General features: G+C 41.3%; 1 protein-coding gene across 5 annotated transcripts in view; it reads left to right on the plus strand.

Annotated features, from left to right (window-relative positions):
• Nucleotides 1-27828, plus strand: part of tbc1d32 (TBC1 domain family, member 32) — a 411412-nt gene that overhangs the window by 138167 nt on the left and 245417 nt on the right. For all 5 annotated transcript variants that reach the window (XM_078542168.1, XM_078542171.1, XM_078542172.1 and 2 more), the window contains 8 exons: nucleotides 3543-3602; nucleotides 9040-9136; nucleotides 9370-9507; nucleotides 12438-12530; nucleotides 12894-13036; nucleotides 14509-14636; nucleotides 16930-17128; nucleotides 27626-27708. In XM_078542168.1, coding sequence (XP_078398294.1) covers nucleotides 3543-3602; nucleotides 9040-9136; nucleotides 9370-9507; nucleotides 12438-12530; nucleotides 12894-13036; nucleotides 14509-14636; nucleotides 16930-17128; nucleotides 27626-27708 — 941 coding nt within the window. The remainder of the gene's footprint in view (nucleotides 1-3542; nucleotides 3603-9039; nucleotides 9137-9369; nucleotides 9508-12437; nucleotides 12531-12893; nucleotides 13037-14508; nucleotides 14637-16929; nucleotides 17129-27625; nucleotides 27709-27828) is intronic.

The following is a 27828-nucleotide window of genomic DNA, read 5'->3' on the forward strand; positions in this document are numbered from 1 at the left end:
TTGGATTATTGTTTATTCAGCTTGGGGATCAGGTTGGCATCCAGCCCGCTGGGATGAAATTTGAGATGTAGGAAGTTAGATGTACTTAGTTTTAGTAGTCTCAGCCTTCTTAATGGGTACAATTCTTAATTTTGCATCGTCTTTGAAGATTAAAAGAATTTTAAAAGAAAGAGTTGTTACAGTCGTGACATATGGCTCATTGTTTGGGCAGAATCATAGTGGATTTTTAAAAATCAACTTTGGTGATGGCCCTCATACAGAAGCAAGAGGTGTTTATTCCTCAGTACTGATATACTTCCTTGGTGAAGTCAACATGGATTAAAATTACTAAAACCTTGTATTTTGTTGAAAACATTATTCTGCTTACCCTAATACATGCTTTTGACAATTCCAGATTCAGTTATTCCACTGCTTTCCTTCCTAAGTTCCTATCCCCTCTCTCTCTCTCTCTCACACTTTCACTTTCATTGACTTATTGGCCTCCAAAACAAAAAATACATGCTCCTCACGGCTTGAGTAAGTTCTGTAACTGTTCCCCAATGCATTACTGCAGTGACTTCAACCTTACATTCCTTGCCATCATTCTGTCCATCATTGGAGGTTGATTTTTGGAACTTTCTCCATAGGCATTACCTCTTCTACTTTCCCTACACCTTTACAACATTTGTCAAAACCCATCTCTTAAACTATATCTTCTAATACCTCTGTCTACACCAACTTGGCATTGATTTATTGCCCATCTGTGTAGCACCTTGGGATAGTTTTATGTTAAATGTTCTACACAGGTTAAAGTTATAGCTTTTATTGTTGCAGTTGCACTGCAGATAGAAATGTACCCAGTTTAAACTTTTTAGAGCAAGGATAGTGCCCTCATGGCAAGTTTGTGCAGCATGCAAAAGACCACCACAAATCTTGACATGCGGTCTGCCACATAGTGCAGGGTTCTTCCAGAATAGTTTGGGCAGTGGATATATTGTTTAAGCACCCAAGTGGTCTGTTGAATTACATTTCATGTGGCAGCATGCTTTTGTTATATGCATGTTGCCCGTGTGTACGTGGGATGCACACCAGAGTCATGAAATATGTTGTCAAAGAAAATAACCTTTGTCACCTAGTAGCCAAATGCAGGTGGCACAGTGCACTGCTGTATAAGGAAAGAATCATGACTGCTGGCAGCTTCCCAACATTGACATGCATGATACGCTGCATAAGGTTGCACACTAGCTGGATGTTGAGAAAGTGGAATCTGTTTCGGTTATGGTACATGTGAGAGCTGTCATGCAGTCTCCACAAAGTGACATACATGTGGCCAATGGAGAAGCCTATAATTCTTGCAAATCCTCAAGCCCATTCTGCCTGCTTCTCTCTGGCAACCTTCTGGCCACTGGCACTGCTGTCCTCGCCCTGCTCCAAGATTGCATTGCCGCTGCCATAAATGGCAGATTTTAGTGAGCAAGTCTTTTCTGAAGCTGTGATGCCTGACGAACAGCTTCTTGCTGAGGTGCAGGTAGGACAATTGCTCCCTGAACACCCTGGGCAGATATAGCCTCCTGCTGAGTGCCCTTCTCTCCCACGTTGTCCTACCTTTTTTATTCTCCATGTTATGCCGTACGCAAGGTAGATGCTGCCGCATTCATATCTGGGATTTCTGGAGAATTCTTGAGTTCAGGATAAAGTCCTGCAGCACATGCCTCCCCACTCCTTGTAGATTTCAGCGGCTTAAAAATAACTCTGTAAACCACTAAACACTTCAACAATTGTAGCAAGGGCTAGTATAAATCAGTTGACAACTAACCTGCAAGTAGTTGATGATCCCTTTAAATTGCTCTGGTGGGGACCCTTTCTGCTGCTGAACACATGTTGAGCTGTGTTTGTTTTAAGGGACATCAATAGCTGCAGGCTTGAGCTCCAAATTTTCAATGCTGGTGTCAAATCAGTGTTACACTGGTTGACATTACAAACTATCTACCCTGCATACTTCCGGCAGATGTTAACGCCCTCACCAAAATGACATTCACCATGGTTAGCATCAGAAGTGTGCTGGTGCACTGTGGACTCCATTTTGGGCAAAATTACACTCCATACCAAAGGACACGACCAAGTTGAATTTCACAGACTTCTGAGTTAAAATTTGTATTAAAATTTGTACTTGAGGTAGACAATGTCTGTGATGGTAAACTTTTGATGTTTCAGATTGAATTTTGAAATAGGTGTGTTGGGATCAAGCTAGATATTAAAATTTTAAAGTGTGAAACCTGACTCCAACCCACCTGCCTCGAAGTTTAATGGAAGCAGGGCAAGGAATAGGCAGCCAACCAGTTCCCAGGAGGCAAGTTGACATTTTAAATTTTGAAGACGCTGACAGCCCCTGATTTAACAGCCAGGAGGAGGAGTTCATCATCCCCCAAAACATCCCAAGGATCAAGTTCTGGATCAGCTCTCTCCCCCTTGGGTTCTGAGCCTCCACTCTGTGTCAGAGATTAGACCCAGCACCACCAGAGGTTGCGGATCAGACCTGACAGCACTTGCAGCCTGCCATGGAGTCTTCCCTTAGTTGGAAAACTAAGCCTGTGTTATGTAGCCAGGCTTCCAGATGGGAAACCTGCGAAGAACAAAAGTTAAAACTCCACTGCATGCAGGGAAACCCAGACTTACCATTGGAAACTCTCCTGCTACACCTATGTAACCCACCACTGTTAATATTTAGGCCTGAGGGACTGCTCCAGTTATTTCCCGACCTTGAACTGAATACATTGAATCCAAGGTATTTCTTTCCCTTTCCTAAAACTCCAGCTTGGCATTTAAGTTTCCTGTGTCAGCCCTCCAATGGACCATTTGAGTGGGAATACCAGATTACAGGCATTTCATTTTGTGCCAGGAATTCACCAAATAAGGTCTTGTTTGAAGCTTCGCATTTATTTTATATAGAAACTTCCTGCTTGACTGAGAATGGACTTTTCCACTCCATTAGTCTGGGCTGGATAAGCTCAGATCTCAAATTGATTTTAGCTCCTGCATTATAAGCCTTCCATTAAGTCTCCCGACGTTAGACAATTTAACTCACATATCCAACATCTGTGTACAAATTTACACATGCATACAAAATATATGCTCGGCAACTTTTTGTAACTTATTGCAGCAACCCAAAACATTGAAATGTAGGAAATAAAATGATTCTTTACGGCAAAGCATTAATGTGTAATATCAGACATATATAAACGAAGTTAGAAAAATATATATATGTACAGTTTTTCATACTTGGCATATCAAATGTGAATATTAAGAGAAATCATAATTGAAGTGACCTAGTTCGGTTATGAATTAATATGTAATAGGAAGTAACTATGGATCAGAATTGTGCTGGGAGTAATGGAAGTCAACTGTGCCTGGCCTTGCTGATAACACACAAAATTGCCTTTCACTATTGTTTTTTCATACTTAAGACATTATTTCCATAAAATATTGTCTTTAAGTAACTTGGCTTTTGTCGGGTCAGCTATTAGATCTTTCAGGAGATTAATACAATTTGTTCTCATTCATAGCATGGTTACTACAGCAGAACTGTGGTTCTAAGACTTCTTGAAAATAAATACAAGTCCTTGGTAAGTGTTTCAGAAACAAGAATTAAATTTTTTCTCACACCTGATATAAACTTCAAATATTTCAATTATAAATCCAGTTGGTCCTTGTTTTTCAGTCAGTCAAAATTGTTTTTTTTTTCTATATTATTTATTGAACTTATGTAGTTAACAGTGAATTTTGTTAGTGCAACAAGTAAAAAGGGATCCATTGGATTATGTTGGACGATGCTAGCTCTTTTAATGTATAGGAACGCTTAAAGGGCGAATCACATTAAGAATATTCATGAACCTTCTCCCAAGAACTTCCAGTTAATGATATTAACTAAAATCAAAGCTTACCTCCAGTAAACTTTTGATTTTGTATTCCAATAACTATCAAACTCTAAAATGAGCATGATAAGTGATGGCTGTAACAGGACAAGAAAACTATGAGCAACACTGTAATCAATAAATAGAAACAAAAAAGGCAAGGAGAATCAAGAGTCAATATCTTAAAAAAAAGGGCAATAACAAATGCTTTTTACAAACTTCTTAGGAAAGAGACAGCCATTGGGGAAATGGAGAGGGAGCGCAGTTGATCCTAAAGACAGAAATCGGGAGGATTAGAGTGAGAACTGAATACCAAACATGGAAGAAGGATAGAGTGAGAAGAAGCTTCAGTGATGCTAGCCTCTTTCTGTTTCATTTCAATATTAAACCTTCAAATGCAAATGGTAGACCAACAATTATACATTTGTGAGCGAGGACATGAGGGAAAGGAGCATGTGACAAATATGCTGATATAAGGCCTGAGGCAGGGAAAGAGAAGAGTTTACTTTATTCATTCATGGAATGGGACATCACTGGCAAGGCCACAATTTCATGCCCATTTGTTATTGTCCTTGAACCGCTGTAGTCCGTGTGGTGTAGGTACACCAACAGTGCTGTTAGGGAAGGAGTTCCAGGATTTTGACCCAATGACAGTGAAGGAATGGCGGTATATTTCCAAGTCAGGACGGTGTGTGGCTTGTTGGGGAACTTCCAGGTGGTGGTGTTCCTATGCACCTGCTGCCCATATCCTTCTAGATGGTAGCGGTCGTGGGTTTGGAAGGTGCTGTCTAAAGAGGAGTTCTTGGGAAGTTCCTGAAGTGCATTTTGTAGATGGTACACACTGCTGTCACTGTGCGTTGGTGGTGGAGTGAGTGAATATTTGTGAATTTGGTGCCAACTAAGTGGGCTACTTTGTCCTGGATAGTGTGAAGCTTCTTGAGTGTTGTTGGAGCTGCATTCATCCAGGCAAGTGGAGAGTATTCCATCACACTCCTGACTTGTGTCTTGTAAATCGTGGATAGGCTTTGGAGAGTCAGGACATGAGTTAGTCGCCGCGGCATTCCTAGCCTCTGACCTGCTCTTGTAGCCACAGTATTTGTATGGCTAGTCCAGTTCAGCTTCTGGTCAATGGTAACCCGCAGGATGTTGATAGTGGAGGATTCAGTGATGGTAATGCCATTGAATGTCATGGGGTGATGATAGATTCTCTCTTGTTGGAAATGGCCATTGCCTCGCATTTGTGTGGTGCGAATGTTACTTGCCACTTGTCAGCCCAAGCCTGGATGTTGTCCAGGTCTTGTTGAATTTACGGATGGTGCTGAACATTGTGCAATCATCAGCGAACATCCCTAATTTTGACCTTATGATGGAAGAAAGGTCATTGATGAAACAGCTGAAGATGGTTGGGCCTAGGACACTACCCCAAGGAACTCCTGCAGTGATGTCCTGGAACTGAGATGATTGACCTCCAACAACCACAACCATCTTCCTTTATGCTAGGTATGACTCCAGCCAGTTTTCCCCCTGATTTCATTGACCCCAGTTTTGCTAGGGCTCCTTGATGCCACACTTGGTTAAATGCTGCCTTGATTTCAAGGACAGTCACTCTCTGAACTCACCTCTGGAGTTCAACTTGTTTGTCTATGTTTGAACCAAGGCTGTAATGAGGTCAGGAGCTGAGTGATCCTGATGTGACCCAAACTGAGTGTCATTGAGCAGCTTTGAAGAGTCATACGGACTCAAAACGTTAACTCTGTTTTTCTCTCCACAGATGCTGTCAGACCTGCTGAGTTTTTCCAGCATTTTTTTGTTCTCGTTTCAGATTTCTAGCATTCGCAGTATTTTGCCTTTATGTCAGTGAGCAGGTTATTGCTAAGCAAGTGCAGCTTGATAGCACTGTTGAAGACCCTTTCCAAGACTTTACTGATCGAGGGTAGACTGATGGGCCAGTAGTTGGCTAGGTTTGATTTGTCCTGCTTTTTGTGTACACGTCATACCTGGGCAATTTTCCACATTGCCGGGTAGATGACAATGATGTAGCTGTACTGGAACAGCTTGGCTAAGGACACGGCAAGTTCTGGAGCACAAGCCTTCAGTACTATTGCGGGAATATTGCCCAGGCCCTTAGCCGTTGCAGTATCCAGTGCCTTCAGCTGTTTCTTGATGCCATGTGGAATGAATTGAATTGACTGAAGATTGACATCTGTGACACTGGGGATCTCCGGAGGAGGCTGAGATCCACCCGGCACTTCTGGCTGAAGATTGTTGCAAATGCTTCAGTCTTATCTTTTGTACTGATGTGCTGGGTTTCCCCATCATTGAGGATGGGGATATTTTGAGCCTCCTCCTCCTCCAGTGAGTTGTTTAATTGTCCACCACCATTCACGACTGGATGTGGCAAGACTGCAGAGCTTAGAGCTGATTTGTTCATTGTGGAATCACTTAGCTCTGTCTATCGCTTGCTGCTTACACTGTTTGGTACGCAAGTATCACATGAGTTGTAGCTTCACCAGGTTCACACCTCATTTTTAGGTATGCCTGATGCTGCTCCTGGCATGCCCTCTTGCACTCTTCATTGAGCCAGGGTTGATCCCCTGGCTTAGTGGTAATGGTAGATGGGGGATATGTTGGGCGATGAGGTTACAGATTATGAATGAGTACAATGCTACTACTGATGGACACAGCACCTCATGGGTGCCCAGTCTTGAGTTGCTAGATCTGTTCCCATTTAGCAGGGTGGTAGTGTCGCACAACGTGATGGAGAGTATCCTCAATTTGAAGACAGGACTTTGTTTCTCCAAGGACTGTGCTGTGGTCACTCCAAATGACACTGTCATGGGCAGATGCATCCACAGCAGGCAGATTGGTGAGATTGAGGTCAAATATGTTTTTCCCTCTTGGTTCCCTCACCACCTGCCGCAGACCCAGTTAAAGAGCTATGTCTTCTGGGACTCTCCCAGCTCGGTCAGTAGTGGTGCTACCGAGCCACCCTTGGCTATGGACATTGAAGTCCCCCATCCAGGAGTACATTCTACACTCTTGCCACTCTCAGTGCTTCCTCCAAGTGGTGTTCAACATGGAGCAGTACTGATTCATCAGCTGGGTGGGGTGGGGTTGTGCTACGTGGTAATCAGTAGGAGGTTTCCTTGCCCCGTTTGACCTGATGCCATGAGACTTCATGGGGTCTGAGGTCGATGTTGAGCACTCCCAGGGCAACTCCCTCTCGATTGCACCACTGTGTCACCACCTCTGCTGGGATAATGATGCTGGTGTCTGGGACATTATCTGTATGGTATGACCTGTGATTTTGACTGTGTCAGACTATTGCTTGACTACTCTGTGGGACAGCTCTCCAATTTTGGCACTAGCCCCCAGATGTTAGTAAGGAGGACTTTGCAGGGTCGACAGGACTGAGTTTGCCATTGTCGTTTCCGGTGCCTAGGTCGATGCCAAGTGGTCCATCTTGTATCATTCCTTTTAGACTCTTTTTAGCTGTTTGATACAACTGAGTGGCTTGCTAGGCCATTCCAGAGGACATTTAAGAGTCAACCACATTGCTGTGGGCCTGGAGTCACATGTAAGCCAGACTAGGTAAGGATAGCAGATTTCCCTCCCTAAAGGAAATAGTGAACCAGTTGGGTTGATTTTGCAATGGTTTCCTGGTCATAAATAGACATTTAATTCCAGATTGTTATTGGATTCAAATTGCACCATCTGCCACCTTACCCTGGGTCTCTGCATTACTAGTCCAGTGACAGTACCACCACGCCACCGCCTGACACTTGTGTGATGCAAATGTTACTTGCCATTCATCAGTCCCAGTCTAAATGTTGTCTAGGTTTTTCTGCATGCGGACACGTATTGTTTCATTATCTGAGGAGTTGCAAATGGATCTGAACATTGCAATCATCAACCAACGTGCAGGAAGATCATTGATAAAGCAGCTGAAGGTGATTGGGTCTAGGACCCTGCCCTGATGAATTTCTACAGTGATGTGCTGGGGCTGAGATGATTGACCTCCAACAACCACAGCTGCCTTCCTTTGTGTTAGGTATGAGTCCAGTGAGAGGAGAGTTTTTCATCCAATTCCCATTGACTTAAATATTCCAAGGATTCCATGATGCATGATGCCACACTTGGTCATGTGATGACAAGGCCGGTAACTCTCAGCTCAGCTTAGAATTCAGATCCTTTGTCCATGTTTGAACCAAGGCTGTAATAAGGTCAAGACCCGAATGATCCTTGCGTGGATCGTTCATCAGATTTTTGGTAAACAACTGCCGCTTGAACGGCATCTTTCACTTTGAGAGTAGGCTGATAGGGTGCTCATTGTCTGAATTGGATTTTTGGTGCTTTTTACGTACAGGACATACTTGGGGAAATTTCCACTATCATGGGTAAATGCCATTCTTGTGGCTGACCAAAAGAATGTTGGCATAAATGATTGCTAAATAACACTGATCAGTTGGAAAGTGGAAACGTGAAAGCTTATAATCCTGGGCCTATGTTCACTGGAGCATTAAAATATCTATATGGAAGTACTGTTTCAAAAGGAATCCCTCCATTTTGTTTTCAAAAAGCTGAAGACAGAGTTATTGACTCATTTTGCAGCACGCTCTTTTCCAATTAGAGATCCAATTTGTCAACCACACCAGCTACTGCTTAGAAAACCTGAAATGTAGTGTCATCCCTTTAATTAATGGAAGAGCCTTGATTTAGAAAATGTTTCTGTGGTACCACCAAGTTAAGTTTTCTGAGAAGATTTCATTGAGATAGGAAAAACATCCACGGTTTTTGTCTTCAAAGATTGTTGAGAATGAGGAAATGTGCGATTCCAATTATAATAATGTATTTTTGTTTTATAATTGGCATTGCAGGATATATCGGAGGCATTTAAGAGGGAATTGTATTATTAACTGAAAAGAAACAATGCAGGTTACGGGGAGAAGGCGGGGGATATAGCACTGGGTGAATTGCGCATTCGAAGAGCTGGCACAGACACGACAGCATGGATGACCTCTTATGTTGTAACAATTCTGTGATCTGACTGTAGATGATAGCCTCAGAGAAAATGTTCAATGCTGAAGTGGTAAGATGAAATGAAGTGTCATTGGAAAATGTAAAACATTAATTATATATTTTTGTACAGATAAATGCTGCAGTTCGCCAGTGTTTAAATTACTTTGATTCGAAACATTTAGAGGATGATGGTACTGACAATTTATGTACCATGCTGTATCACTTAAGTAAGTAGCTTTGTTAGCTGTATTCATGTCTTTAGAACAATACACTGAAAATGATTCAATCTAGTATTTATATAATTTTTATTAAAAGTCATGAGATAAAACATAAGCTGGTAAAAAGGTTGTTTTATGGAGGGATATTTTTTGCCAAACTGAATAACATTGAGAAAACATATCCTCCTTCTTTGTGCACGGGTTGCTTTATAGTAGTTCTAATTCTTCTTTTGTTTCTAAAGACAGTGACCGGAGGACATATTATACAGGACATGAATTGCAATATATTTACTTTGTGCATTCACTTTGTCTTCTGGGAAGATTGTTGATGTATACGCATGGTAGAAAATTATTTCCCGTAAAGGTGAAAAACAGAAAAGGTAACAAATATCCAAATGAGTTACTGAAACTTGAATTATAAAATAATACAGGATGCTTTCTTCTGAGCTGCTTCACACTGACAGCTTTATGATTTTAATGTGCATATTTATCAATCTATAGCTGAAATTTGAGATGTAAAAATATGCATATATTGTACGATAGGCACTGAAGTATCCTATACAAAACACATACTACATGGTGGTGGGAGTCCCCAACTTTTCTTTTGGTGGATGACACAGAGTATGAGCTTGTACAGGATTAATAGGAGGAAACAGCACTTAAAGAAATTCAGTATTTGTGGACAACACAAAAGATGTCAACATCCCTACACTACGATAGGCCTTAGAGGCTGGCCACAGCAAAATTCCATTCCCATTTTAGAAAGATTTTCTGGTTGAGACATCATTAGGGAACAAGCTTAAAGCACAATATGTGCTATGAACTATTGAGAGTTTCCAGCTTGTGGCTGAGAACTTAATGGAGCCATGCTGCTTGGATTCTAGGTAGGTCAGGAAAGCATGATTTTGTCACAAGTTGGCAACTGAAGATCCCAAAGAGGTTTGGCAGGTCGGACCACATTTTTTTTCTAGGGGACCTTTTTTACTTTCATGCAACGTCACCCACTGTGCTGTTTCCCCATCCCCACCATCACTTTCCCATTGCTACCATACTCTGTCCCTCACTCTATTGTTATCAGCTGCCAAGACTTTTCTCTCCTATCCTGCTGAACCATGGGACACCCTTTCCCTGCGCCCACACGCCAGGTACACATACCAGTGCTCCAAGGTGTCAGAAGATTTCTTCCCAAGACCTCTCTCTCAATGCTGCTAATGTAACCTGGGTTTTAAGAAGAGTAAAATTAAAGATCTATTATATGTTAAAAATGTTAGGTGATGAACACCATTTCATTTCAAAAGATGTATGTAACACTTATGTCATCATGTCCTATGGAACATTCCATTGTAAAAGTGCGTACATTTATCTGCAACACCTTTCACTACTGTAGATGATGCGGTGTTAGGTATTTTCACTGTCAAGTTTTGTGAGTATTAAAAGAAAGAACTTCAATTTATACAGTACCTTTCACTTGTGCAGGGTATTCCAGCGAGTTTCACAGATAACTTGCAATGCTGAGGATATGGGGTCACAAGCTCGATTTGGGCGTAAATAGGATGCAAGATTATGAACAGTCAGATTCAGCCTCAGCTAGTAGTTTGAGATGGGTAATGGAATTAATGGTGTTTGTGCAGGATTAAGTGCTTAAAGCTAATGCTTTTACACAAGTTATTTTTTTTATAAAACAGGGACCAAAGATGGTTGAAATGCTAATTAGCTGAGCTTTGATAAGCTCTAATAAGAAACTTGTTTCAGTAACTGCAAAAGACACCACATTCACCCTTCTGGAAGTGCTCAGTGGGGGTTAGTTTGGTCTAGGGCCATCCTGTAGGTTATGAAAACAGGGAGGTAAAAATTGAGGTAGAAACATTTCTTTGTCAGTAAGACTGAAATAGAAAACTATGGAAAGTTTGTTCCAGACTTCGGAGATTTGCTGTGATTACCATCTCACCCATTTTCTTACATTTTACTTAGTCCTCCCGGTGTTTATCCTATTCTGTTTCTTCAATGCCTTTCATTTGTTTACTGTTGCTTCCTCTTATTTGATGAAATGATCTATTACATCATCCAGCTATCAATCAACTAGTAATTCTGCTCCTTTGTTTGTTTCCTTTCCTTCCTCCTTTGTTTATGTTATTAACTTGCCTGCCCATCTCTTATTTGTCTGGTGACACTGCTTGTTCTTTCCACAGATGCTGATTGGCCTATGTGTGTATCTATCTTTATTTGGTTCTGTTTCTGGAGCATATGGAGTGTTTTCCCGTGCAGTTTGTCAAGGAAAAAAATATTTTACTTATGAAATGAGAGAGCTTATTCAAATCTAAATTTTTGCAGATTTTGCTTTTGAAAGGTTTGAAGGAATATGTTTAAAGCTTGCAGCAAAATTTGCTGAAAGTCAGTCATGCTTGCCATATCTTTAGAGACATGTCCCTAAAGGAGTTTAGGTTGAGGTTTCAGAGTGCTGCTTTCAGCACACCAACATACTTTCTACAACAGAGCTCCATTACCAAGGGAAGCTTCTGTGTCATGGATCAAAAATCCTGTCAGTATCAGTAAGTACCTGTTCTATGAGCCTAAAACAGAAGTGTTAGAGAGCATAAGAAATATGTTAAGAAATCATTATAAAAAATCAAAATAGTTACTCCCTAACTAAGCACTGAGCTCAAATTCAGCATGATTGCAACTGACACCTCAGAAATAGATTCAGCAATGACATACTGCTATTCTGTCAAAAGATTTTTGTTCAAATTTAAGCACAAAGAAAATGTTTTAAACACTGAAGTTTTCTTTCTATTTTGCATTCCTAAATTGCTAGGTTGTAAGAATATTAGAGAAAAGGAAAACACTAAAAAGAATAATGAAATGTGCTTTGTAGCCAGGCAACAACAGAGTAGATAATTAACCAAACGAAGTGAAACTTCAATACCTTCGATGAGAATATATTCCATTTATTTTAAATCCAACCACTTTATTATTTGTTTACCAGAAAATGGTAACTGTACACTGCATATTAATTGTGTAATGTGCCTTGTTTGAACTCCCCATTTCTCTTCATTTCACCTCATCCTCCCTTTTATGGATACTGCTGTGACCTCTGAAATTACACACCTCATCAGAACTGGAGATAGTATTGACTTAAATATTATTCTGATAGATTATATAGAAAGTCTTGCCTTTCAGGCAAGGCTACCATTAACAACTTACTCTGCACTTCTTGTGATAAATCACTCATATATAATGCAATAAGGATTGAAGCCAGGAGCCATGTATTCAGAAAACTAATTCTATAAACTGAAAATTTTTTTAAAATTAGAACCAATACCTCTGATGGACTTGTTAGTACTGTTAATCCGGATGATGTACCAGCACCCAAAATCAGCACAGAATGGAAATATTACACAAACAGGTAATAACTAAACACTGTGATATGTTTTTTTACAAAAGCTCCATACAGCCAAGAAAAAAAATACTGCAATTGAAAATTAGAAATAAAAATAGAAAATAGTAGAAATACACATGGGATCGGCCAGTAACTGAAAAGTGAAGATATTTTATTGTTTTCAGTAACAGTTCTGACAACAGGTTTTTACATCAAATGTCAGGTTTATCATACGGATAGAAATCCATTTGTCAGAACTTTGCTAGAAATGACAACCCATCTTTTCCCTTTTCAAATGCTTCTGGGCCTACTGTGGTTTTCCATCAAATTTTGAAAAGTCAACAGTTGAGCATTGTTAAGTTAAATACGTATCAAAGATTTTTCTTTTAGATTCCTACGCTCCTGCAAATCTTGTGATGGAAGTGTTGCGCATGTTATGTGGCCGAAAGGAATGTGCTACTGAGTGCCTCTACAGAAGCATTGTTATAGATTCCCTTCTCTTTCCAATATCCACATTGCTGAAAGGAGAACAGGTGGGGTAATTTCAACAAATTTTATCAGTGCTTTAGGAGTTCAGTTGTAATTGTAACTTTTTCATGTGTGCTTTTAACTTGCATGTAGCCTTTCAAAAAACATTTTGAAGTTTAAAAAAAAAGGTACTATACTATTTTGCTTTTTGGGCACTAAATGGCCTACTTTGTTCCCAATATAGCGAGCAGGAAATGTACCTCCTGCCATATTGGACAGGATAGATGCACTGCTGGTTGGAATGCCCATTGAGCAGAATAATTCCTGCATGTCTTGCTAAACTTGTTTTCGATTTTTGAACTCCTTGTGTTTAGCTTGCCAAGTACTTAACTCAAACAGCACAATGTGGTCCAAACAATCAGGAAGACAACTATACTATGCCGAATACGATGTTGAGAGTGGTAGGACAGTGCTGTACTCTTGCTTTTCTCTACACACTTAACCCCCACATCTACCTCCTACTGCCAGCCATGCCAATTATCACTCCCAGCTGTCACAGCTTCCCTTGTCAGAACATCTCTGGCTTCCGATTGCCTCCTTTCATTCTGTTGCTCTGCCTTCCTGGCTGCCTTTGCCAGATGTCCATTCACCCACCCTAGCTCACTTGCCTGAGGACTGCTGTGATGCCAGCAGTGAGCTGATGACCAATCATGATTCGCCAGAAACAGTAGGCAGCTCGCTAAATCTGTGGAAATTAGGTCTGCGGCCCAATATTGGGGTAGCCTTGCCATTTGGGCATAGGGATTTCACCCTGGCGCGCCCAAATTTCTGGGCATATAACACTGAGGTCCGCATCTTTCAATATCAGTAAAGCATGTAATATTTTTACTTTCAGTTGGTAGTCATGTGACACTATAGTAAATTTGCTGCATCACAGAGGAGCATCCAGTACAGAATAGAATGTCCAAAAGTGGTTTTCTTTATTTATTTTAATTTTGAAATTGAGGAACATTGCTTGATGCTGTGTTTTTCATTTCTGAGATTAGTGAAACTAATAGGATGAATGTTTTCTGACTTTATCAGTGGTCGGAATCCTTTGTGAAATGAATTTTGGAAATTGCAACATAGTTCGATGTAGGAATGTGTGGGGACAGTACAAAATTGTGCATAATTTGACAGAAGTTGGTAGTCTCATTCAGAAATGATAAGAATAGCTCTTGTCAGAAGTTGGACTAGTGAGATTCTTCACTGAGGAACCTCAGTGGAATATAGGAGAGAGTGACTTACCATGCATCTACTCTTATTATGTCAAACATGGCACTCCCAGCACTTGCGTCCCTCATCCTGACGAGTACAAAAATTGTTATAAAAAGTTACAAAAAGTTAGAGCAATACAACAATCGCAAAAAATATCTGTAAAACAATTTTACTGTGTGAAAATGCTATGCCAGTTCTTTACATAGTCTTTTAGCTATTTTACTCTGAAGTAAAAGTGCAACAGCATTGATAATCATATTGATTTATTTACATTGAATAGATGATGGTTACCGGTATTGAAACAGTGCTGATAAACACAGCAGATATTTTGGCAAGGATAGCCTCCACAGACCGAGGGCTTTCGCTGCTCCTTTTTGGTGAAAATAACAAAGGTTCTGCAAGGAATTGGTAAGAACATACATCAAGCTTAAGAGAAAACAAAAGTCGGGTAATTAGCCTGTGGTTAAAATATGTGCATTTTTAACTCTTGGACACAAGTTCTAATTCTCTTCTGACAACTAAGCTCAGCAAACGAAATAAGTCATAGAGTCATTGAGGTCTGCAGCACAGAAAATGGCCCTTCGGCCCATCGAGTCTGCACCACTCAAACAAGTACCTAACTATTCTAATCCCATTTTCCAGCGCTAGGCCCACAGCCTTGTATGCCATGGCATCGCAAGTGCACATTCAAATACTTCTTAAATGTTATGAGGGTTTCTGCCTCTACCACCCTTTTAGGCAGTGAGTTCCAGATTCCCACCACCCTGTGGGTGAAAAAATTCTTCCTCACATCCCCTCTAAACCTCCTGCCCCTTACCTTTAAATTTATGCCCCCTGGTTATTGATCCCTCCGCCAAGGGGAAAAGTTCCTTCTTGTCTACCCTAATTTTATACACCTCAATCATGTCCCCCCTCAATCTCCTCTGCTCCAGGGAAAATAACCCCAGTTTTTCCAATCTCTCCTCATAACCAGAAGTCTCCAGCCCAGGCAACATCCTGGTAAATCTCCTCTGCACTCTCTCTACTGCAGTCACATCCTTAAGTCATGGTGCTTTCAGTCTAGTTGTTAAATGACTTCAGATTTCTCCTGTGTATTCCTGCTTTTCATGTTAAACAAGTAGAACGCCTTGCAAGTCATTTGGCCATTTAGTTTGCAACCGTCTGTACGTTTTAATTTCATATATACGTTGTTCCCTCCTTCATGTTACATATAAATAGTTCAAACTGAAGGACAAGGGATAACATTCCTTGCAGAATTCTGTTGTTAACTTCTCCTAAGCTGTTTTCCCTCGTTCATCGTTGCATTATCCATTCTATTGCTGTTCGTTTTCAGTTGAAGCAGTTAATTTGACATTAATTCCATTAATTCAAATCTTCCTTATAAACTTCATATGCAGAGCATTATGGAATGCCTTCTCAAAATTAGATGGAACGATCAACAATCACCTAGGCATCATACTGGTATAACTAAAGTAACCTCAGTCCAGTCAACCCTCCAAAGGCATCCTCACCAATATATGGTGACTGGTGCTCAAATTTTCAAACCAATTATTCAAGCAAAAGCTTGACATAATCCTACACGCAACATCAAAAGAACCTTTTTCACCCAAAGTGTGGTAAGAATCTGAAAATTGCAATTACAGGGAGTGGTTTAAATGAATAGTATAGATGAATCCACACGAAAACCAGACAAGCATAAGAGGGAGAAGGGCTACAATGATAGCCTTGGATGAGAAAAGATGGGAGGAGGCTCGATTGGAGCATAAACACCAACATGGACTGGTTGGGCCGAATGGCCTGTTTCTATGCCTTATATTATATCAATCAACCAACATTTCATACTCTTCCATCACCATCATGGAGTTGTCCTTTCCTATTGGCAAGACAGATCCACCATATGTGGGGAGCAGTAATATAGAGTCATATGGAAATGGCTGTGTGAATCCTCACATTGATGAATTCTGTGATTCTGGACCCAAAGTTAAGGAAATCTGCTTATCACCTTTCAGCTAAAGAATCAGTACTCTTCCATGTTAAATGTAATTTGGAGGAAATTGAGGGAAGCAGGGTGCAGAATATACTCTGTGTGGAATGTTTCAATGTCCATAACTAAAAGTGGATTAGCTGTATTACCAAATTGACCAAGTCCTGAAGAATTTAGTAGCTACCACACAATTCTTATGCAAACAGTCTCATCACCTCTCAAGAATCTTCTATTGTGTATTCTGGCACTTTCACCATGCTAAGGGGACAGGGGGACAGAGTTAAGGACTGCTCAAACTTCCAAAACTGAGGCACTGGGAACGATTAGCTGTAGCAGAATTGTATATTTCCACAATATGAACTCATGGACCAACATTTCCCCGCTTTTTGATCAAGTCAGGAGACTAATCCTATTTCAGTGCAGAGTATAGAAGGGCATGCCATGTGTGGCATCAGATATATCTTAGGATGTGGCATGAACCTAGTGAAGCTACTACACAGGGCTATCTGCATGTTAAACAATAAAAGCAGCAGACAATATACAGAGCTAAGCATTCCCAATGCATTAGAGCAAAACTTTGTAGTCCTACTACATCCAGCCAAGAATGGTGGTGGGTAACCAGGCAATGAACAGAAGTTTAAATGTTTAACAAACTAGAAGATGAATTATGAATGAGCCGTGTATCATAAGAGTTATATTTTGTTTTTATCTTGCCAGTCCTTCTGCACGAGTAATTGCTGAGTTCACCAAAAGGTTACTTGATGGGAAGCTTCCTACTTTAGCTTCAACAGAACCATCCTCTGCTCTGAAGGGGGCTTTCATCTTTGTCTGTCGTCAGATGTACAATACTTGTGAGGGTCTAGAGGTACTGATGCCTTACGGCTTACATGAATCCATCTCCAAAGCATGGAAGAAGGTAATAATTACAAATATAGCATTAATAGCTGCAACCAACCTGGCTATGTTTTTTTCCCTTATGTCCAGCCCTTTTGGAAAAACCAACAAGGATAAGCTAATGCTTGAATTGAGGGAATCTTTATTCATTTAATGTATCATTCTTAACTTTCTTTATTAGTTATATTCCACTGTGCTAATTAATGCACTTGGAAAAATACTTCATCTAGGAACTATTATGAAATTGTGAACCAGACAAACAAAAGTTAAATTTAGCGCACAGAAAAAATTGATGCAAGTGTATAATCCAGCGCAGTATACTAAAATTGCTTGGAGGAATTGCAGTTCCATCGCAAAAAATTATTTTATGTGCCATCCATATTTTTGGCACTACAGGTTCAGTTTCGACTTCAAAATATGGCCATGCTGCTTGCTCGCACTTCCAGTGCAGGCCACAGCAGATGCCATTTGGAAGAAGTCATTGGTTTAGGCTTTGGGAGCCTACACCAGAAGTAGGGTCAGCAGATCATGACATTCATCAGTGGCTAACGCTGATTTAACTCTAGCGATGCCATTTGATCTCACCACTCCAGTCAGCACCCCCTCTTAATCTCAGACAACTGAATGTGTGTTCAGCAGCAGGAAGGAACCCTGCAGTGTTGGAACTGAATCACCAATCACTTTCATATTAGTTGCTAATTGATTTCTACTGGCTCTTGCTGAATTGGCAAAGGTGTCTGGAGGTTTGTACTGCAACTTAGTTGCTGAAGTCTATAGGGAGTGATGTGGCACATGCTGAAAGTCTTGGTTCTCACTTCAAGGGCTTTGCCCACTTCACTTGCTTCCAGACATGGGTGCAGTACTTTGTGTCGCTCTTGGCCTGCAGCATGAAAGGGAGAATGAGCAGAGGTAGCACAGGGGAGGCCCATGTGTGGCAGTACCACCCTGCTAAATGCGATAGACTTCAAACAGATCTAGTAACGCAAAACTGTGCATCCATGAGGTGCTGTAGGCCATCAGCAGCAGCAGAATTATAGTCAACCACAATCTATAACCTCATGGTCTAACATATCCCCCACACTACCATTGCAATCAAAATGGGGAAATCAACCCTGGTTCTGTGCAGGAGGGCATGCCAGGAGCAGTACCAGGCACACCTAAAAATGAGGTGGCAACCTGGGGAAGCTATAACACAGGACTACTTGTATGCAAAACAGCATGCGATAGACAGAGCTAAGCAATCCCACAACCAAAGGATCAAATCTAAGCCCTACAATCTTACCACATCCAGTCATGAATGGTGGTGCAGAATTAAACAACTAACTGGAGGAGGAGGCTCCACAAATATCCCCAACCTCAATGGTGGGGGAGCCGAGCACATCAGTGCAAATTTGCAGCCATCTTCAGACAGAAGTGCCGAGTGGATGATCCATCTCAGCTTCCTCCTGAGGTCCCCAGCATCACAGATGCCAGTCTTCAGCCAATTCGATTAACTCCACGTGATATCAAGAAATGGCTGAAGACACTGGATGCTGCAAAAGCAATGGGCCCTGACAACATTCCGGCAATAATACTGAAGACTTGTACTCAAGAACTAGCCGCATCCCTAACCAAACTGTTCCAGTATAACTACCACACTGTTATCTACCTGGCAATGTGGAAAATTGCCCAGGTATGTCCTGTACAGAAGAAGAAAAACAAATCCAAGCCAGTCAATTACCGCACCGTCAGTCTACTCTCGATCATCAGCAAAGTGATGGAAAGTGTCATCGACATGGCTTTCGAGCGGCACTTACTCAGCAGTAACCTGCTCACTGATGCTCAGTTTGGGTTCCGCCAGGGCCACTCAGCTCCTGACATCATGACAGCCTTGGTCTGAACATGGACAAAAGTTCTGAACTCAAGAGGTGAGGTGAGAGTGACTGCCCTTGACATCAAGGCAGCATTTAACTTAGCGTGGCATCAAGGAGCAAAACTAGCAAAACTGAAGTCAATGGAATTCGGGAGGAAAACTCTCCACTGGTTGGCATCATATCTAGCACAAAGAAGATGGTTGTACTTGTTGTAGGTCAATCATCTCAGGCCTGGGACGTAGCTGCAGGAGTTCCTCTGAGCAGTGACCTAGGCCCAACCATCTTCGGCTGCTTCATCAATGACTTCCCTCCATCATAAAGGCAGAATAGGGGATGTTCGCAGATGATTACAAAATGCTCAGTATCATTTCGACTCCCCAGATACTATAGCGGTCTGTGTCCATATGCAACAACATTCAGGCCTAGGCTGATAAGTGGCAAGTAAAACTCACGCCACACAAGTGCCAGATAATGACCATCTCCAACAAGAGAGAATCCAACCATCTCTCCTTTACATGCAATGGCATCATGACCGCTGAAGCTGCCACTATCATCATTCAGGGGGTTACTGTGGATCAGAAACTGACTGGACCAGCCATATAAATACTGTGGCTACAAGAGCAGGTCAGAAGCTGGGAATTCTGTGGAGAGTAACGCACCACCTGACTGCCCAAAGCCTGTCTACCATCTACAAGGCGCAAGTCAGGGGTGTGATGGAATGCTCTCTGCTTGCCTGAATGAGTGCAGCTCCAGCAATACACAAGAAGCTCGACACAATCCAGGACAAAGTAGCCCGCTTGATTGGCATCCCATCCACCACAATCAGCATTCACTCCTGTTAAGACAGAAATGGGAGGAGTGCATGTATGATCTAGCCCCACTAATCCACAGGCCGTGCCATTAATTTAAGTTTAATTTCCTCACCAAAATAGTCAATCGTCTATTTCCCCTACTGGTGCCCAGAATAAAAGAGTCCTCAACCAGGCTTCTTTCAGTAAACTCAGAACAATTGTTTATTATAAAATGAAACTTCTTTTTAACACGTTGCAAGTACTGGTGAACACAATTATAGTTGGGAATTCCCCCAGCATACACACACACAGGCAAGCAAGGAGCAAACAGATAGAGTCCTTCTGCAGAGATGGGCTTTAGAGGATGGGCGTTATAAAATAAAGGATAAAGTTCGCAGGGTCTCGTCGCTGTCGACCTGGAGCTCCTTCATGTGAGTCCCAGTGGACGTCTGGAAGTTCTCACCAACTGGTCTCAGCTTTGTAGGTCTAAATGCAGACCCGTCACACTCAGTTGAGGGTTCTCTGGCTACAGGTTGATAGCCACACACAACTTTAGGCAAGGTAGAGAGAGAGAGAGAGACAGGCAGTTAGGTTAGCCTACCTTCTTCAGCTTGTTCCCCAACAAGACTGCCTTCAAAACCTGCAGGTTCACAACCTCAGTTTTTTTCTCTCTCCCATGTGATTTCCGGCATGTAGCGCCCTTTGCCTTTTCAGCTTTTTATCCCCCATCAATTAAAGTGATTGAAGTTCAAAAGAAACAACAAGATGTTCCTCAAGTAGCATAAAGGTCAGGTGATTTCTTGGAAGAGGCCTGCTTGTTGACAGTTCCATGATGAACTTATGACCTTTTTTAAAAAAAAGTTCCAGGTTAGCATCCAAATGTACAGATAATGCCATGTTCTTCCTTTTTGTAAAATAAAAATTCAGTCTTGAGAGATATGATTCTAACACTCCCTTCACTAGTGATGTACAGTGGAAGCGGTGTGCACCATCTACAAGATGCACTCCAACAACTCGGCAAGGTTCCTTTGACAGCACTTTCCAACCTGTGGCCTCTACCACCTATATGGACAAGAGCAACAGATACATGGGAACACCACTAGTTGCAAGTTCCCCTCCAAGCCGTTCACCATCCTGACTTGGAACTGTATTGCCATCCCTTCACTATCGCTGGGTCAAAATCCTGGAACTCCTTAACAGCACTGTGGGTGTTCCTACAACACATGGGCTGCAGTGGTCCAAGAAGCCAGCACACCACCACCTTCTCTTGGGCAATTAGGGTTGGGCTATAAATGCTGACCTAGCCAACGATGTTCAATGAATATAAAAAGGACTAAGAGTGAATTTGCTAAGGGAGTCTGAGCAGCTAGGAGCTAAATTAAAAAGCACAACCAGAAAGGTGGTAACCTTTGGATTACCACCTAAACCACGAGCAAATTGGCATAGGGTCAATAAGATCAGAGAGTTGAATGCATGGCTCAAAGCTTGGTGTGGGAGAAATGGATTTCGATTCTTGGCACTGGTGCCAGTACTGGGGGGGCAAAAAGCTGTTCTGTTGCGACAGGCTTCACTTGAACCTTGCTGTGACCAATGTAATTAGGAAGTTAAAGAGAAAGGACAAGGCAATAATGTCGGGTAGCAATTTGAGTAATGATAACCAGAGTGAACAGAAAGGGACAAAGCATATAAAGATGAGTGCATCAACAAATAGGGTCAGAGTAGGGAAAATGAAAAAAAGACAAAATTAAAGGCTCTTGAACTGAATGCATGCAGCATTCATAACAAAATGGATGAAATGATGGAACAAATATATATAAATGGGTATGATCTGATAGCTATCATGCAGACCTGGTTGCAAGGTGTCCAAGGCTGGGAGCTAAATATTCAGGGGTATTTGACATTTCGGAAGGATAGGTTAAAAAGGGAAAGGAGGTGGGCTAACTCTAATAATAAAGGATGAGAGCAGTACAGTATTGCGAAATGAACTTGGTTTGGAAGATTAAGATGTACAATAAGTTTGTGTGGAGATAAGAAATTACATGGGAAAGAAGCCACTGGTGGAAATAGTCTATAGGTCCCCTAATAGCTACACTATAGGACAGAGAATAAATCAAGAATTAATGGTGGCTTGCAGGAAAGCTACTGCAATAATCATGCGTGACTTCAATTTTTATATTAATTGGAACAATCAAATTGGCAAAGGTAACCTTGAGGACAAGTTCATAGAGTGTATTCAGGACTGTTCGTTAGAATATTATGTTCTGGAACCAATCGGAGAATGTGCTGTTTTAGATCTGGTAATGTGTAATGAGCCAGGATTAACTAATGATCTCATAGTAAAGAATCCTCTAGGGAAGAGTGATTGTAACATGATAGAATTTCATATTCAGTTTGAGGGCAAGAAACTTGGATCTGAAACCAGCATCTTATACTTAAGTAAAGGCAATTACAAAGGTATGAAGACAGAGTTAGCTAAAGTGGACTGGGAAAATAGATCAAAAGTAAGATGATGGATAAGCATTGGCGGACATAAAGCCATAAGTGCATAGAAGGAGGGGATTTGGTTTGTCCCATCAAGTCCATGCTGGTTCCCTGTAGAGCAATCCAATCAGTTGCATTTCATTCGCTGTATCCCCGTAACTCTAAGTTTATTTCCCTCAAGTCCCCATTCAATTTTCTTTTGAAATTATTGATTTATTCTGTTACCATCACCCTCAAAGACAGCAAGTCCCAAGTCATTACCACTCGCTGCATAATCAAGTTCTTCCGCTCGTCCCCCTGCACCTCTTGCTCAAAACCTTAAATCTATGTCCCATAGTCTTGTGCCATCAGCTAATGGGAGCAGCATTTCTTTATCTAACTTAATGAAATACTCCGCCTGTGGTCTAATCAGAGCTATGTAAAGTTTCAGTTTAAGGAGATACTTCATCTTACTACAAAGATTTAGTCTATTGAGAAATAAATACTACAAGAAGGAAGAAACATCCTGGCTAATTAAGGAAGTTAAAGAATAGTATCAAATAGAAAGAAAAGCCGTATAATACCGTGATGATTCGTGGTAGGCCAGAAGATTGGGAAAATTTTAGAAAATAACTATGGATGACTTTAAAAAGAAAGAGGGAGAAAATGAACTGAGTGAACTAGCAAGAAAGATAACAGACAGTAAGAGCTTCTACAAGTATATAAAAAGGAAGCTAATATAAACATTGGTCCCTTAGAGGATGAGACTTGGGAATTAATAATAGGAAGCAGTGAAATGGCAGATACTTTGAACAAATATGTTGTTGCTGTTTTCATGGTAGAAGACGATAAAAGCATCGCAAGAATAGTAGAAAATCAAGGGGGAAAAAGGAGGGAGGATCTTAAAAAGCTGATTAGTTTTAGAGAAAAAATACTAGACAAACTAATAGGACTAAAAGCTGACAATTCTCCTGAGCCTGATGACCTCCATCCTCGGGTCTTAAACATAGTAGCTGCAGAGATATGGGATGTATTAACTATAATCTTCCAAAACTCCCTAGGATCCTGGAAAGGCGCCAGTGGATTAGAAACCAAAAATGGTTTTTTATTTGTTCATGGGATGTGGGTGTTGTTGGCTAGGCCAGCATTTATTGCCCAACCCTAATTGCCTTTGAGAAGGTGGTGGTGAGCTGCCTTTTTTTGTAGCACCACTATTGCAGAAAAGAGGGAGATAGAAAGCAGGAAATTATCATCCAGTTAGCCTAGCATCTGTCATTGGGAAAATGCTAGAATCCATTATTAAGGAAGTAGTATCAGGACATTTAGAAAACTATAATACAACCAAGCAGAGTCAGCATGGTTCTATGACAGGGAAATTGTATTTTTTCCTACTCCTGTTCCTACTTCTCATGTCCTTATGGTGAGCATTTCTCTGGGCAAGTATTAGTGTTTTCTATAGGCTTCCTCATTGAAGTCCACACCTGAGTCCTCTGGAACAGGCTTTGTGCAATCTCACCCTTCAGCTAGCTGCCTTGTGCTACCTTGTTCCTACTGTCTTGCCTGCAGGTCACTTGTGTCCGGTTTCTCACCATATGTGCAGATCCTGCTACTAAGCTAGCTTCTAAAGTACACAAAATGTCAGTATCTAAGTTGCTGGTTATGCATGCAAGAGTGAATGATGTTTCATCTTCATTGCTGTCTTCCTGCTCTTCCACCACTTTCTCTTCACTACAGCCTGGCCAAGTGCTAGTTCTTGGGTACTTGAAAGGGTTAAGGCACAGGGGTGATGTTGTGGCGAGGAGAGGTGGAGAAACTAAGGAGTGCATGCTTACCCCATCTGTTGCTTGTATATCAGAAGGGATTGTGGGATGAAGGGGAAATGCAATCTGAAAAGGCAGGTTAGGTAAGAGCATAACTTCAGCTCCTATTGTTTCAGTCTTGCCAAAGGCCATGGCCTCAGTCAGGGCCTCCGCAGTGATGGTGAGCATTGCCACCTCCATTAGTGTGAGGATATGTAGCTGTGCCTCTCCCCTGTTGGTTAGTTCCTGCAATCTGTGCCATCATGTCCTGTCAGAGGAAGGGAAGTGTGTCATTGAATGTAGTGCCATGTGTGAATTATGCGGCTCTCATGTTTGAATAACTGGCAGTGTGTGCAAGATGTGAGTATGAGGCTTGCAGTATTGTCAAGTGTATGAGGGTGAGGTGAAACGGTGAAGCTATGTATATGAGGTATGAGTTGTGATTGAGGGAGATTGTTGGCAGGCGAGTGATGGGGGGGTGGTGTGGTATGTGTTGAGCAGTGTTTGAGGCCAATGTTGTAGTTGGTGGGATATGGCATTTGATGATGCATTCATTGAGCTTGATCGTTTGGACGAGGTCATTGAATTTCTTGTGGCACTGCATTTTGGACCTTGGGGCTGGATTGCTGGCATTAACCACTGACTATCAGGTGCTACTTGCCTTCGCAGTGCCTGTATAGAGGGCCTCATGGTCCCCTGTGAATAGAGGACCTCTCTCTTCCTGTCCAACCCCTGCACCAAGGCCTCCAGTATTGCAGCAAAGAAACTTGGAGCCTGTTCTCTCCCCTGTTGCTCCATGATCATGCTTGCATGCACTTCCCCAACCACTTCCAGCACCTGCTCCAGCCCCAAAGTACACCTCTGCGTTAAGAAGTGTGTGCTGGTTTTAAGTGGTGCAGGCTAGCTTGAACTCATGTTGGCAATCATGCAAATGAACAGGAAGCAAATTGCGAGGGTTAACCATGCATCGTGATCCCTGCACCTGTTTTCAGGCCTTAGTGACTTTCACAGCTTACGTATGATCATCTTTTATTGAGCCCCTGTACATTCAGTATCCATCTAATGGCTGCAACAGTACAAAAGTCAAATTAGAAATAATAAGAATGACGAAATATTTTTCATGTTCAATGCACTCTGAAATTTTCAGAATGTAAGCTTATCTATGCATATATTATTTAAATTCTTATATCTGCATGCAATTGGGCAATAAATGCCAGCCTAGCAGGTGACCCACATCCCATGAATAAATAAATAAAAATTCTGTCTGTGAAGCCTTACTCCCTATTATCACTGTCACCACACTTTGTGCCAACATTAATGTATTAAAACAATAACTTAATTACATTGGCCTGTTAAATTATTGTTAGTTTCTTTTAATTCTCATGTCTTCATTATTTTTTTCTGTTTGAAGATCATAACTTGTCTTAAAAGTCAGGGCTTGGATCTGAAATATTTATCGAGAGCCCTGCATTAGGAGTGTGCAGTGTGCCTAATTTCCCAGGATGTATCGGTGCTGTTCAGTCAGCTTTACCAATGAAATATTTTTCTTTAGCTACTACCTTCTGCTTGGTTGTTTTGCAAACTAGTTGAAAGTTGGAGGACACATTTCAAAATCCTTATTGAAGTAATGTTTGTTTTTAAAAAAAATTTGCTGGAGAGCCCTCTGTCGTATGACTTTAAGATGCTGCTCACTGCTGTTGTAATTTACGAATTTGCTGATATCCACTGCTTTTATGGGTTGGATTTTACACTCCCCTGCTGGCAGGTTTGAAAACAGGGGGGCATTTAAAATCCAGCAGGTGGCCTTCCCACTGCTTACCTGCCTGCCCTCGACCTGTTTTGGTTGGGGGGTGGGGGGGGGGCATGGAGGCATCAGGCTGATTGTCCTTGGCTTTTTGAGGCCCTTAAGCAGCCAATTAATGGCCACTTAAGGGGCTCATCCCATCCCACTGGTATTTCACCCATGGCAGGGTGAGTAGGCCCATGCGACCCAGGAAGCCCAGTTAGTTGCGTGGCTGGTGTTGGACAAAGTGGGGTGGGTGGAATTTCCTTTGCGGTCCCTCTGAGTCCATGGAACACACCACACCCATACCCCTGCCCAAGGTCATCCTCCGCTTTAATCCTGTCCCCTCTCTCAGATCTCCAATTCTGAGCTTACCTGGGCTCCTCAGTGTGGCGGGACTGCCTTTGGTCCTAGCTATGGCCACCCCTCCTGGCTGGTGCTGCTGGGACTACTGATTGGCTGGCAGCTCTCTAAGACAGGAATTCGTCCTGAGAAAGGGGCAGAAATCATGTCTTAAAGCAATTAACATTGCTCCCAGATTAAATTGCTGCAGGACAGTGGTCTGTATCGTGGGCAGGCTCCCTCCTGACCTTGAAGCCAGGGGGCAGGGACTGCGTGTCCTGTAAAATCCAGCCCAGTGAATTTGTTGATTGAATGCTTCATACTGCTTTGTTAATTTGTTTTACTAGTGTCTATTGAGCTATGCTGTAATATTCATCAGTATCCTTTTGATGTCAGTGAATTGTGAAGCATGCAGACTGTTGGTATATGTGAGTTCAGTATTTCTGCTGGAAGTAAGGTGTCAAAAATCATTTAGTTCTAATTTAAATTCTCATTTTATTCTGTTTAATTAAACCTTCATGCTAATATTGTAGTATTTTCTGTTATCCGTAATTTTTAGGATGTATTGTCATTCTGTTGTATGTGAGCTAAAATATTCTTAGACTGTACAGCTCTTGATTTCCCCATTTGGGCTTCCGCATCCAATTGACTAGTACGTTATTAAAAGTTTGGCATATTTGTGCACTTCTGTCCACAAAACTTACTACTTGCTGTCATGATTTCTGGACATGCTTCAATGTTAACATTTAGTAATGATTGATTGTCCACCAACAAATTATAATGGTGCTTCTTCATATAAACAGTTTCCATGATTTATGTATCAACAAATCAAACCCCAACTGCCCACCCCAGTATGAACCCTCATTCTACCCAGCACTGCTAAATACCAACTATCTTGCTCCATCTTGTACATCTTACATACTATCCTGATGTGTATTTTCAGCTTTAAGACTGATATCATATAAAATTAAATACATAGGTATGAATACTAATAAATGTAAAGGTTACTCATTTACTGTCTTCATGGTTAATGAACAGAGTGGTGAAATTGAATTCCCAAAACACGATCAAAAAATATCAGAATGCCTTTGCGGAATGGAATTTAATTTATCCATTTGCTATAAAACAGGACCTTGATCTACCAGCTTCATCACATAATCTCTCCCCTATTGTTATAAAACAGGTTATCATGGGCAATCTGCTAGTAAAGGAAAATGTGCTAGTTGCCTAGCAAATTTAAGTTAATAATATATTTTATGATCTTGATTTTATTTCAGGTTGTAAAAATACTTGTGTTGTTCTTAAAATTAATATGGTTTTTGTGTATTCTGGTGGATGAGTGTCCATATTTTTTATGTGATGTTGACTATGACTTCATATTAAAATGTTTCATGCATTCTATCCTTTTTCAAAACATGGATTAGACTAAATCTTTATGTAATTATTGAGTTATTCCCATAAATCAATTTTAACATTTGTTTTGTGAACCAGGCATGTTTACTTTCGGAACGAATACCTACTCCGATAGCAGGAAGTGAATCTGACTCTTCAACGGCTCAGGAATTACAAAATACGTAGGTGTATCTACATTGTTGTATTGCAGTCTTGTGCAATCATGCTGGTTGAGGACAATGGGCTGGATTTAATGCAGCCCATTGCAATGGGAAACATCAGTTGAGGCCTCACATCAGTCT

The sequence above is a fragment of the Cetorhinus maximus genome, chromosome 5, assembly GCF_964194155.1.
Source record: "Cetorhinus maximus chromosome 5, sCetMax3.hap1.1, whole genome shotgun sequence".
NCBI classification, from domain to species: domain Eukaryota; kingdom Metazoa; phylum Chordata; class Chondrichthyes; order Lamniformes; family Cetorhinidae; genus Cetorhinus; species Cetorhinus maximus.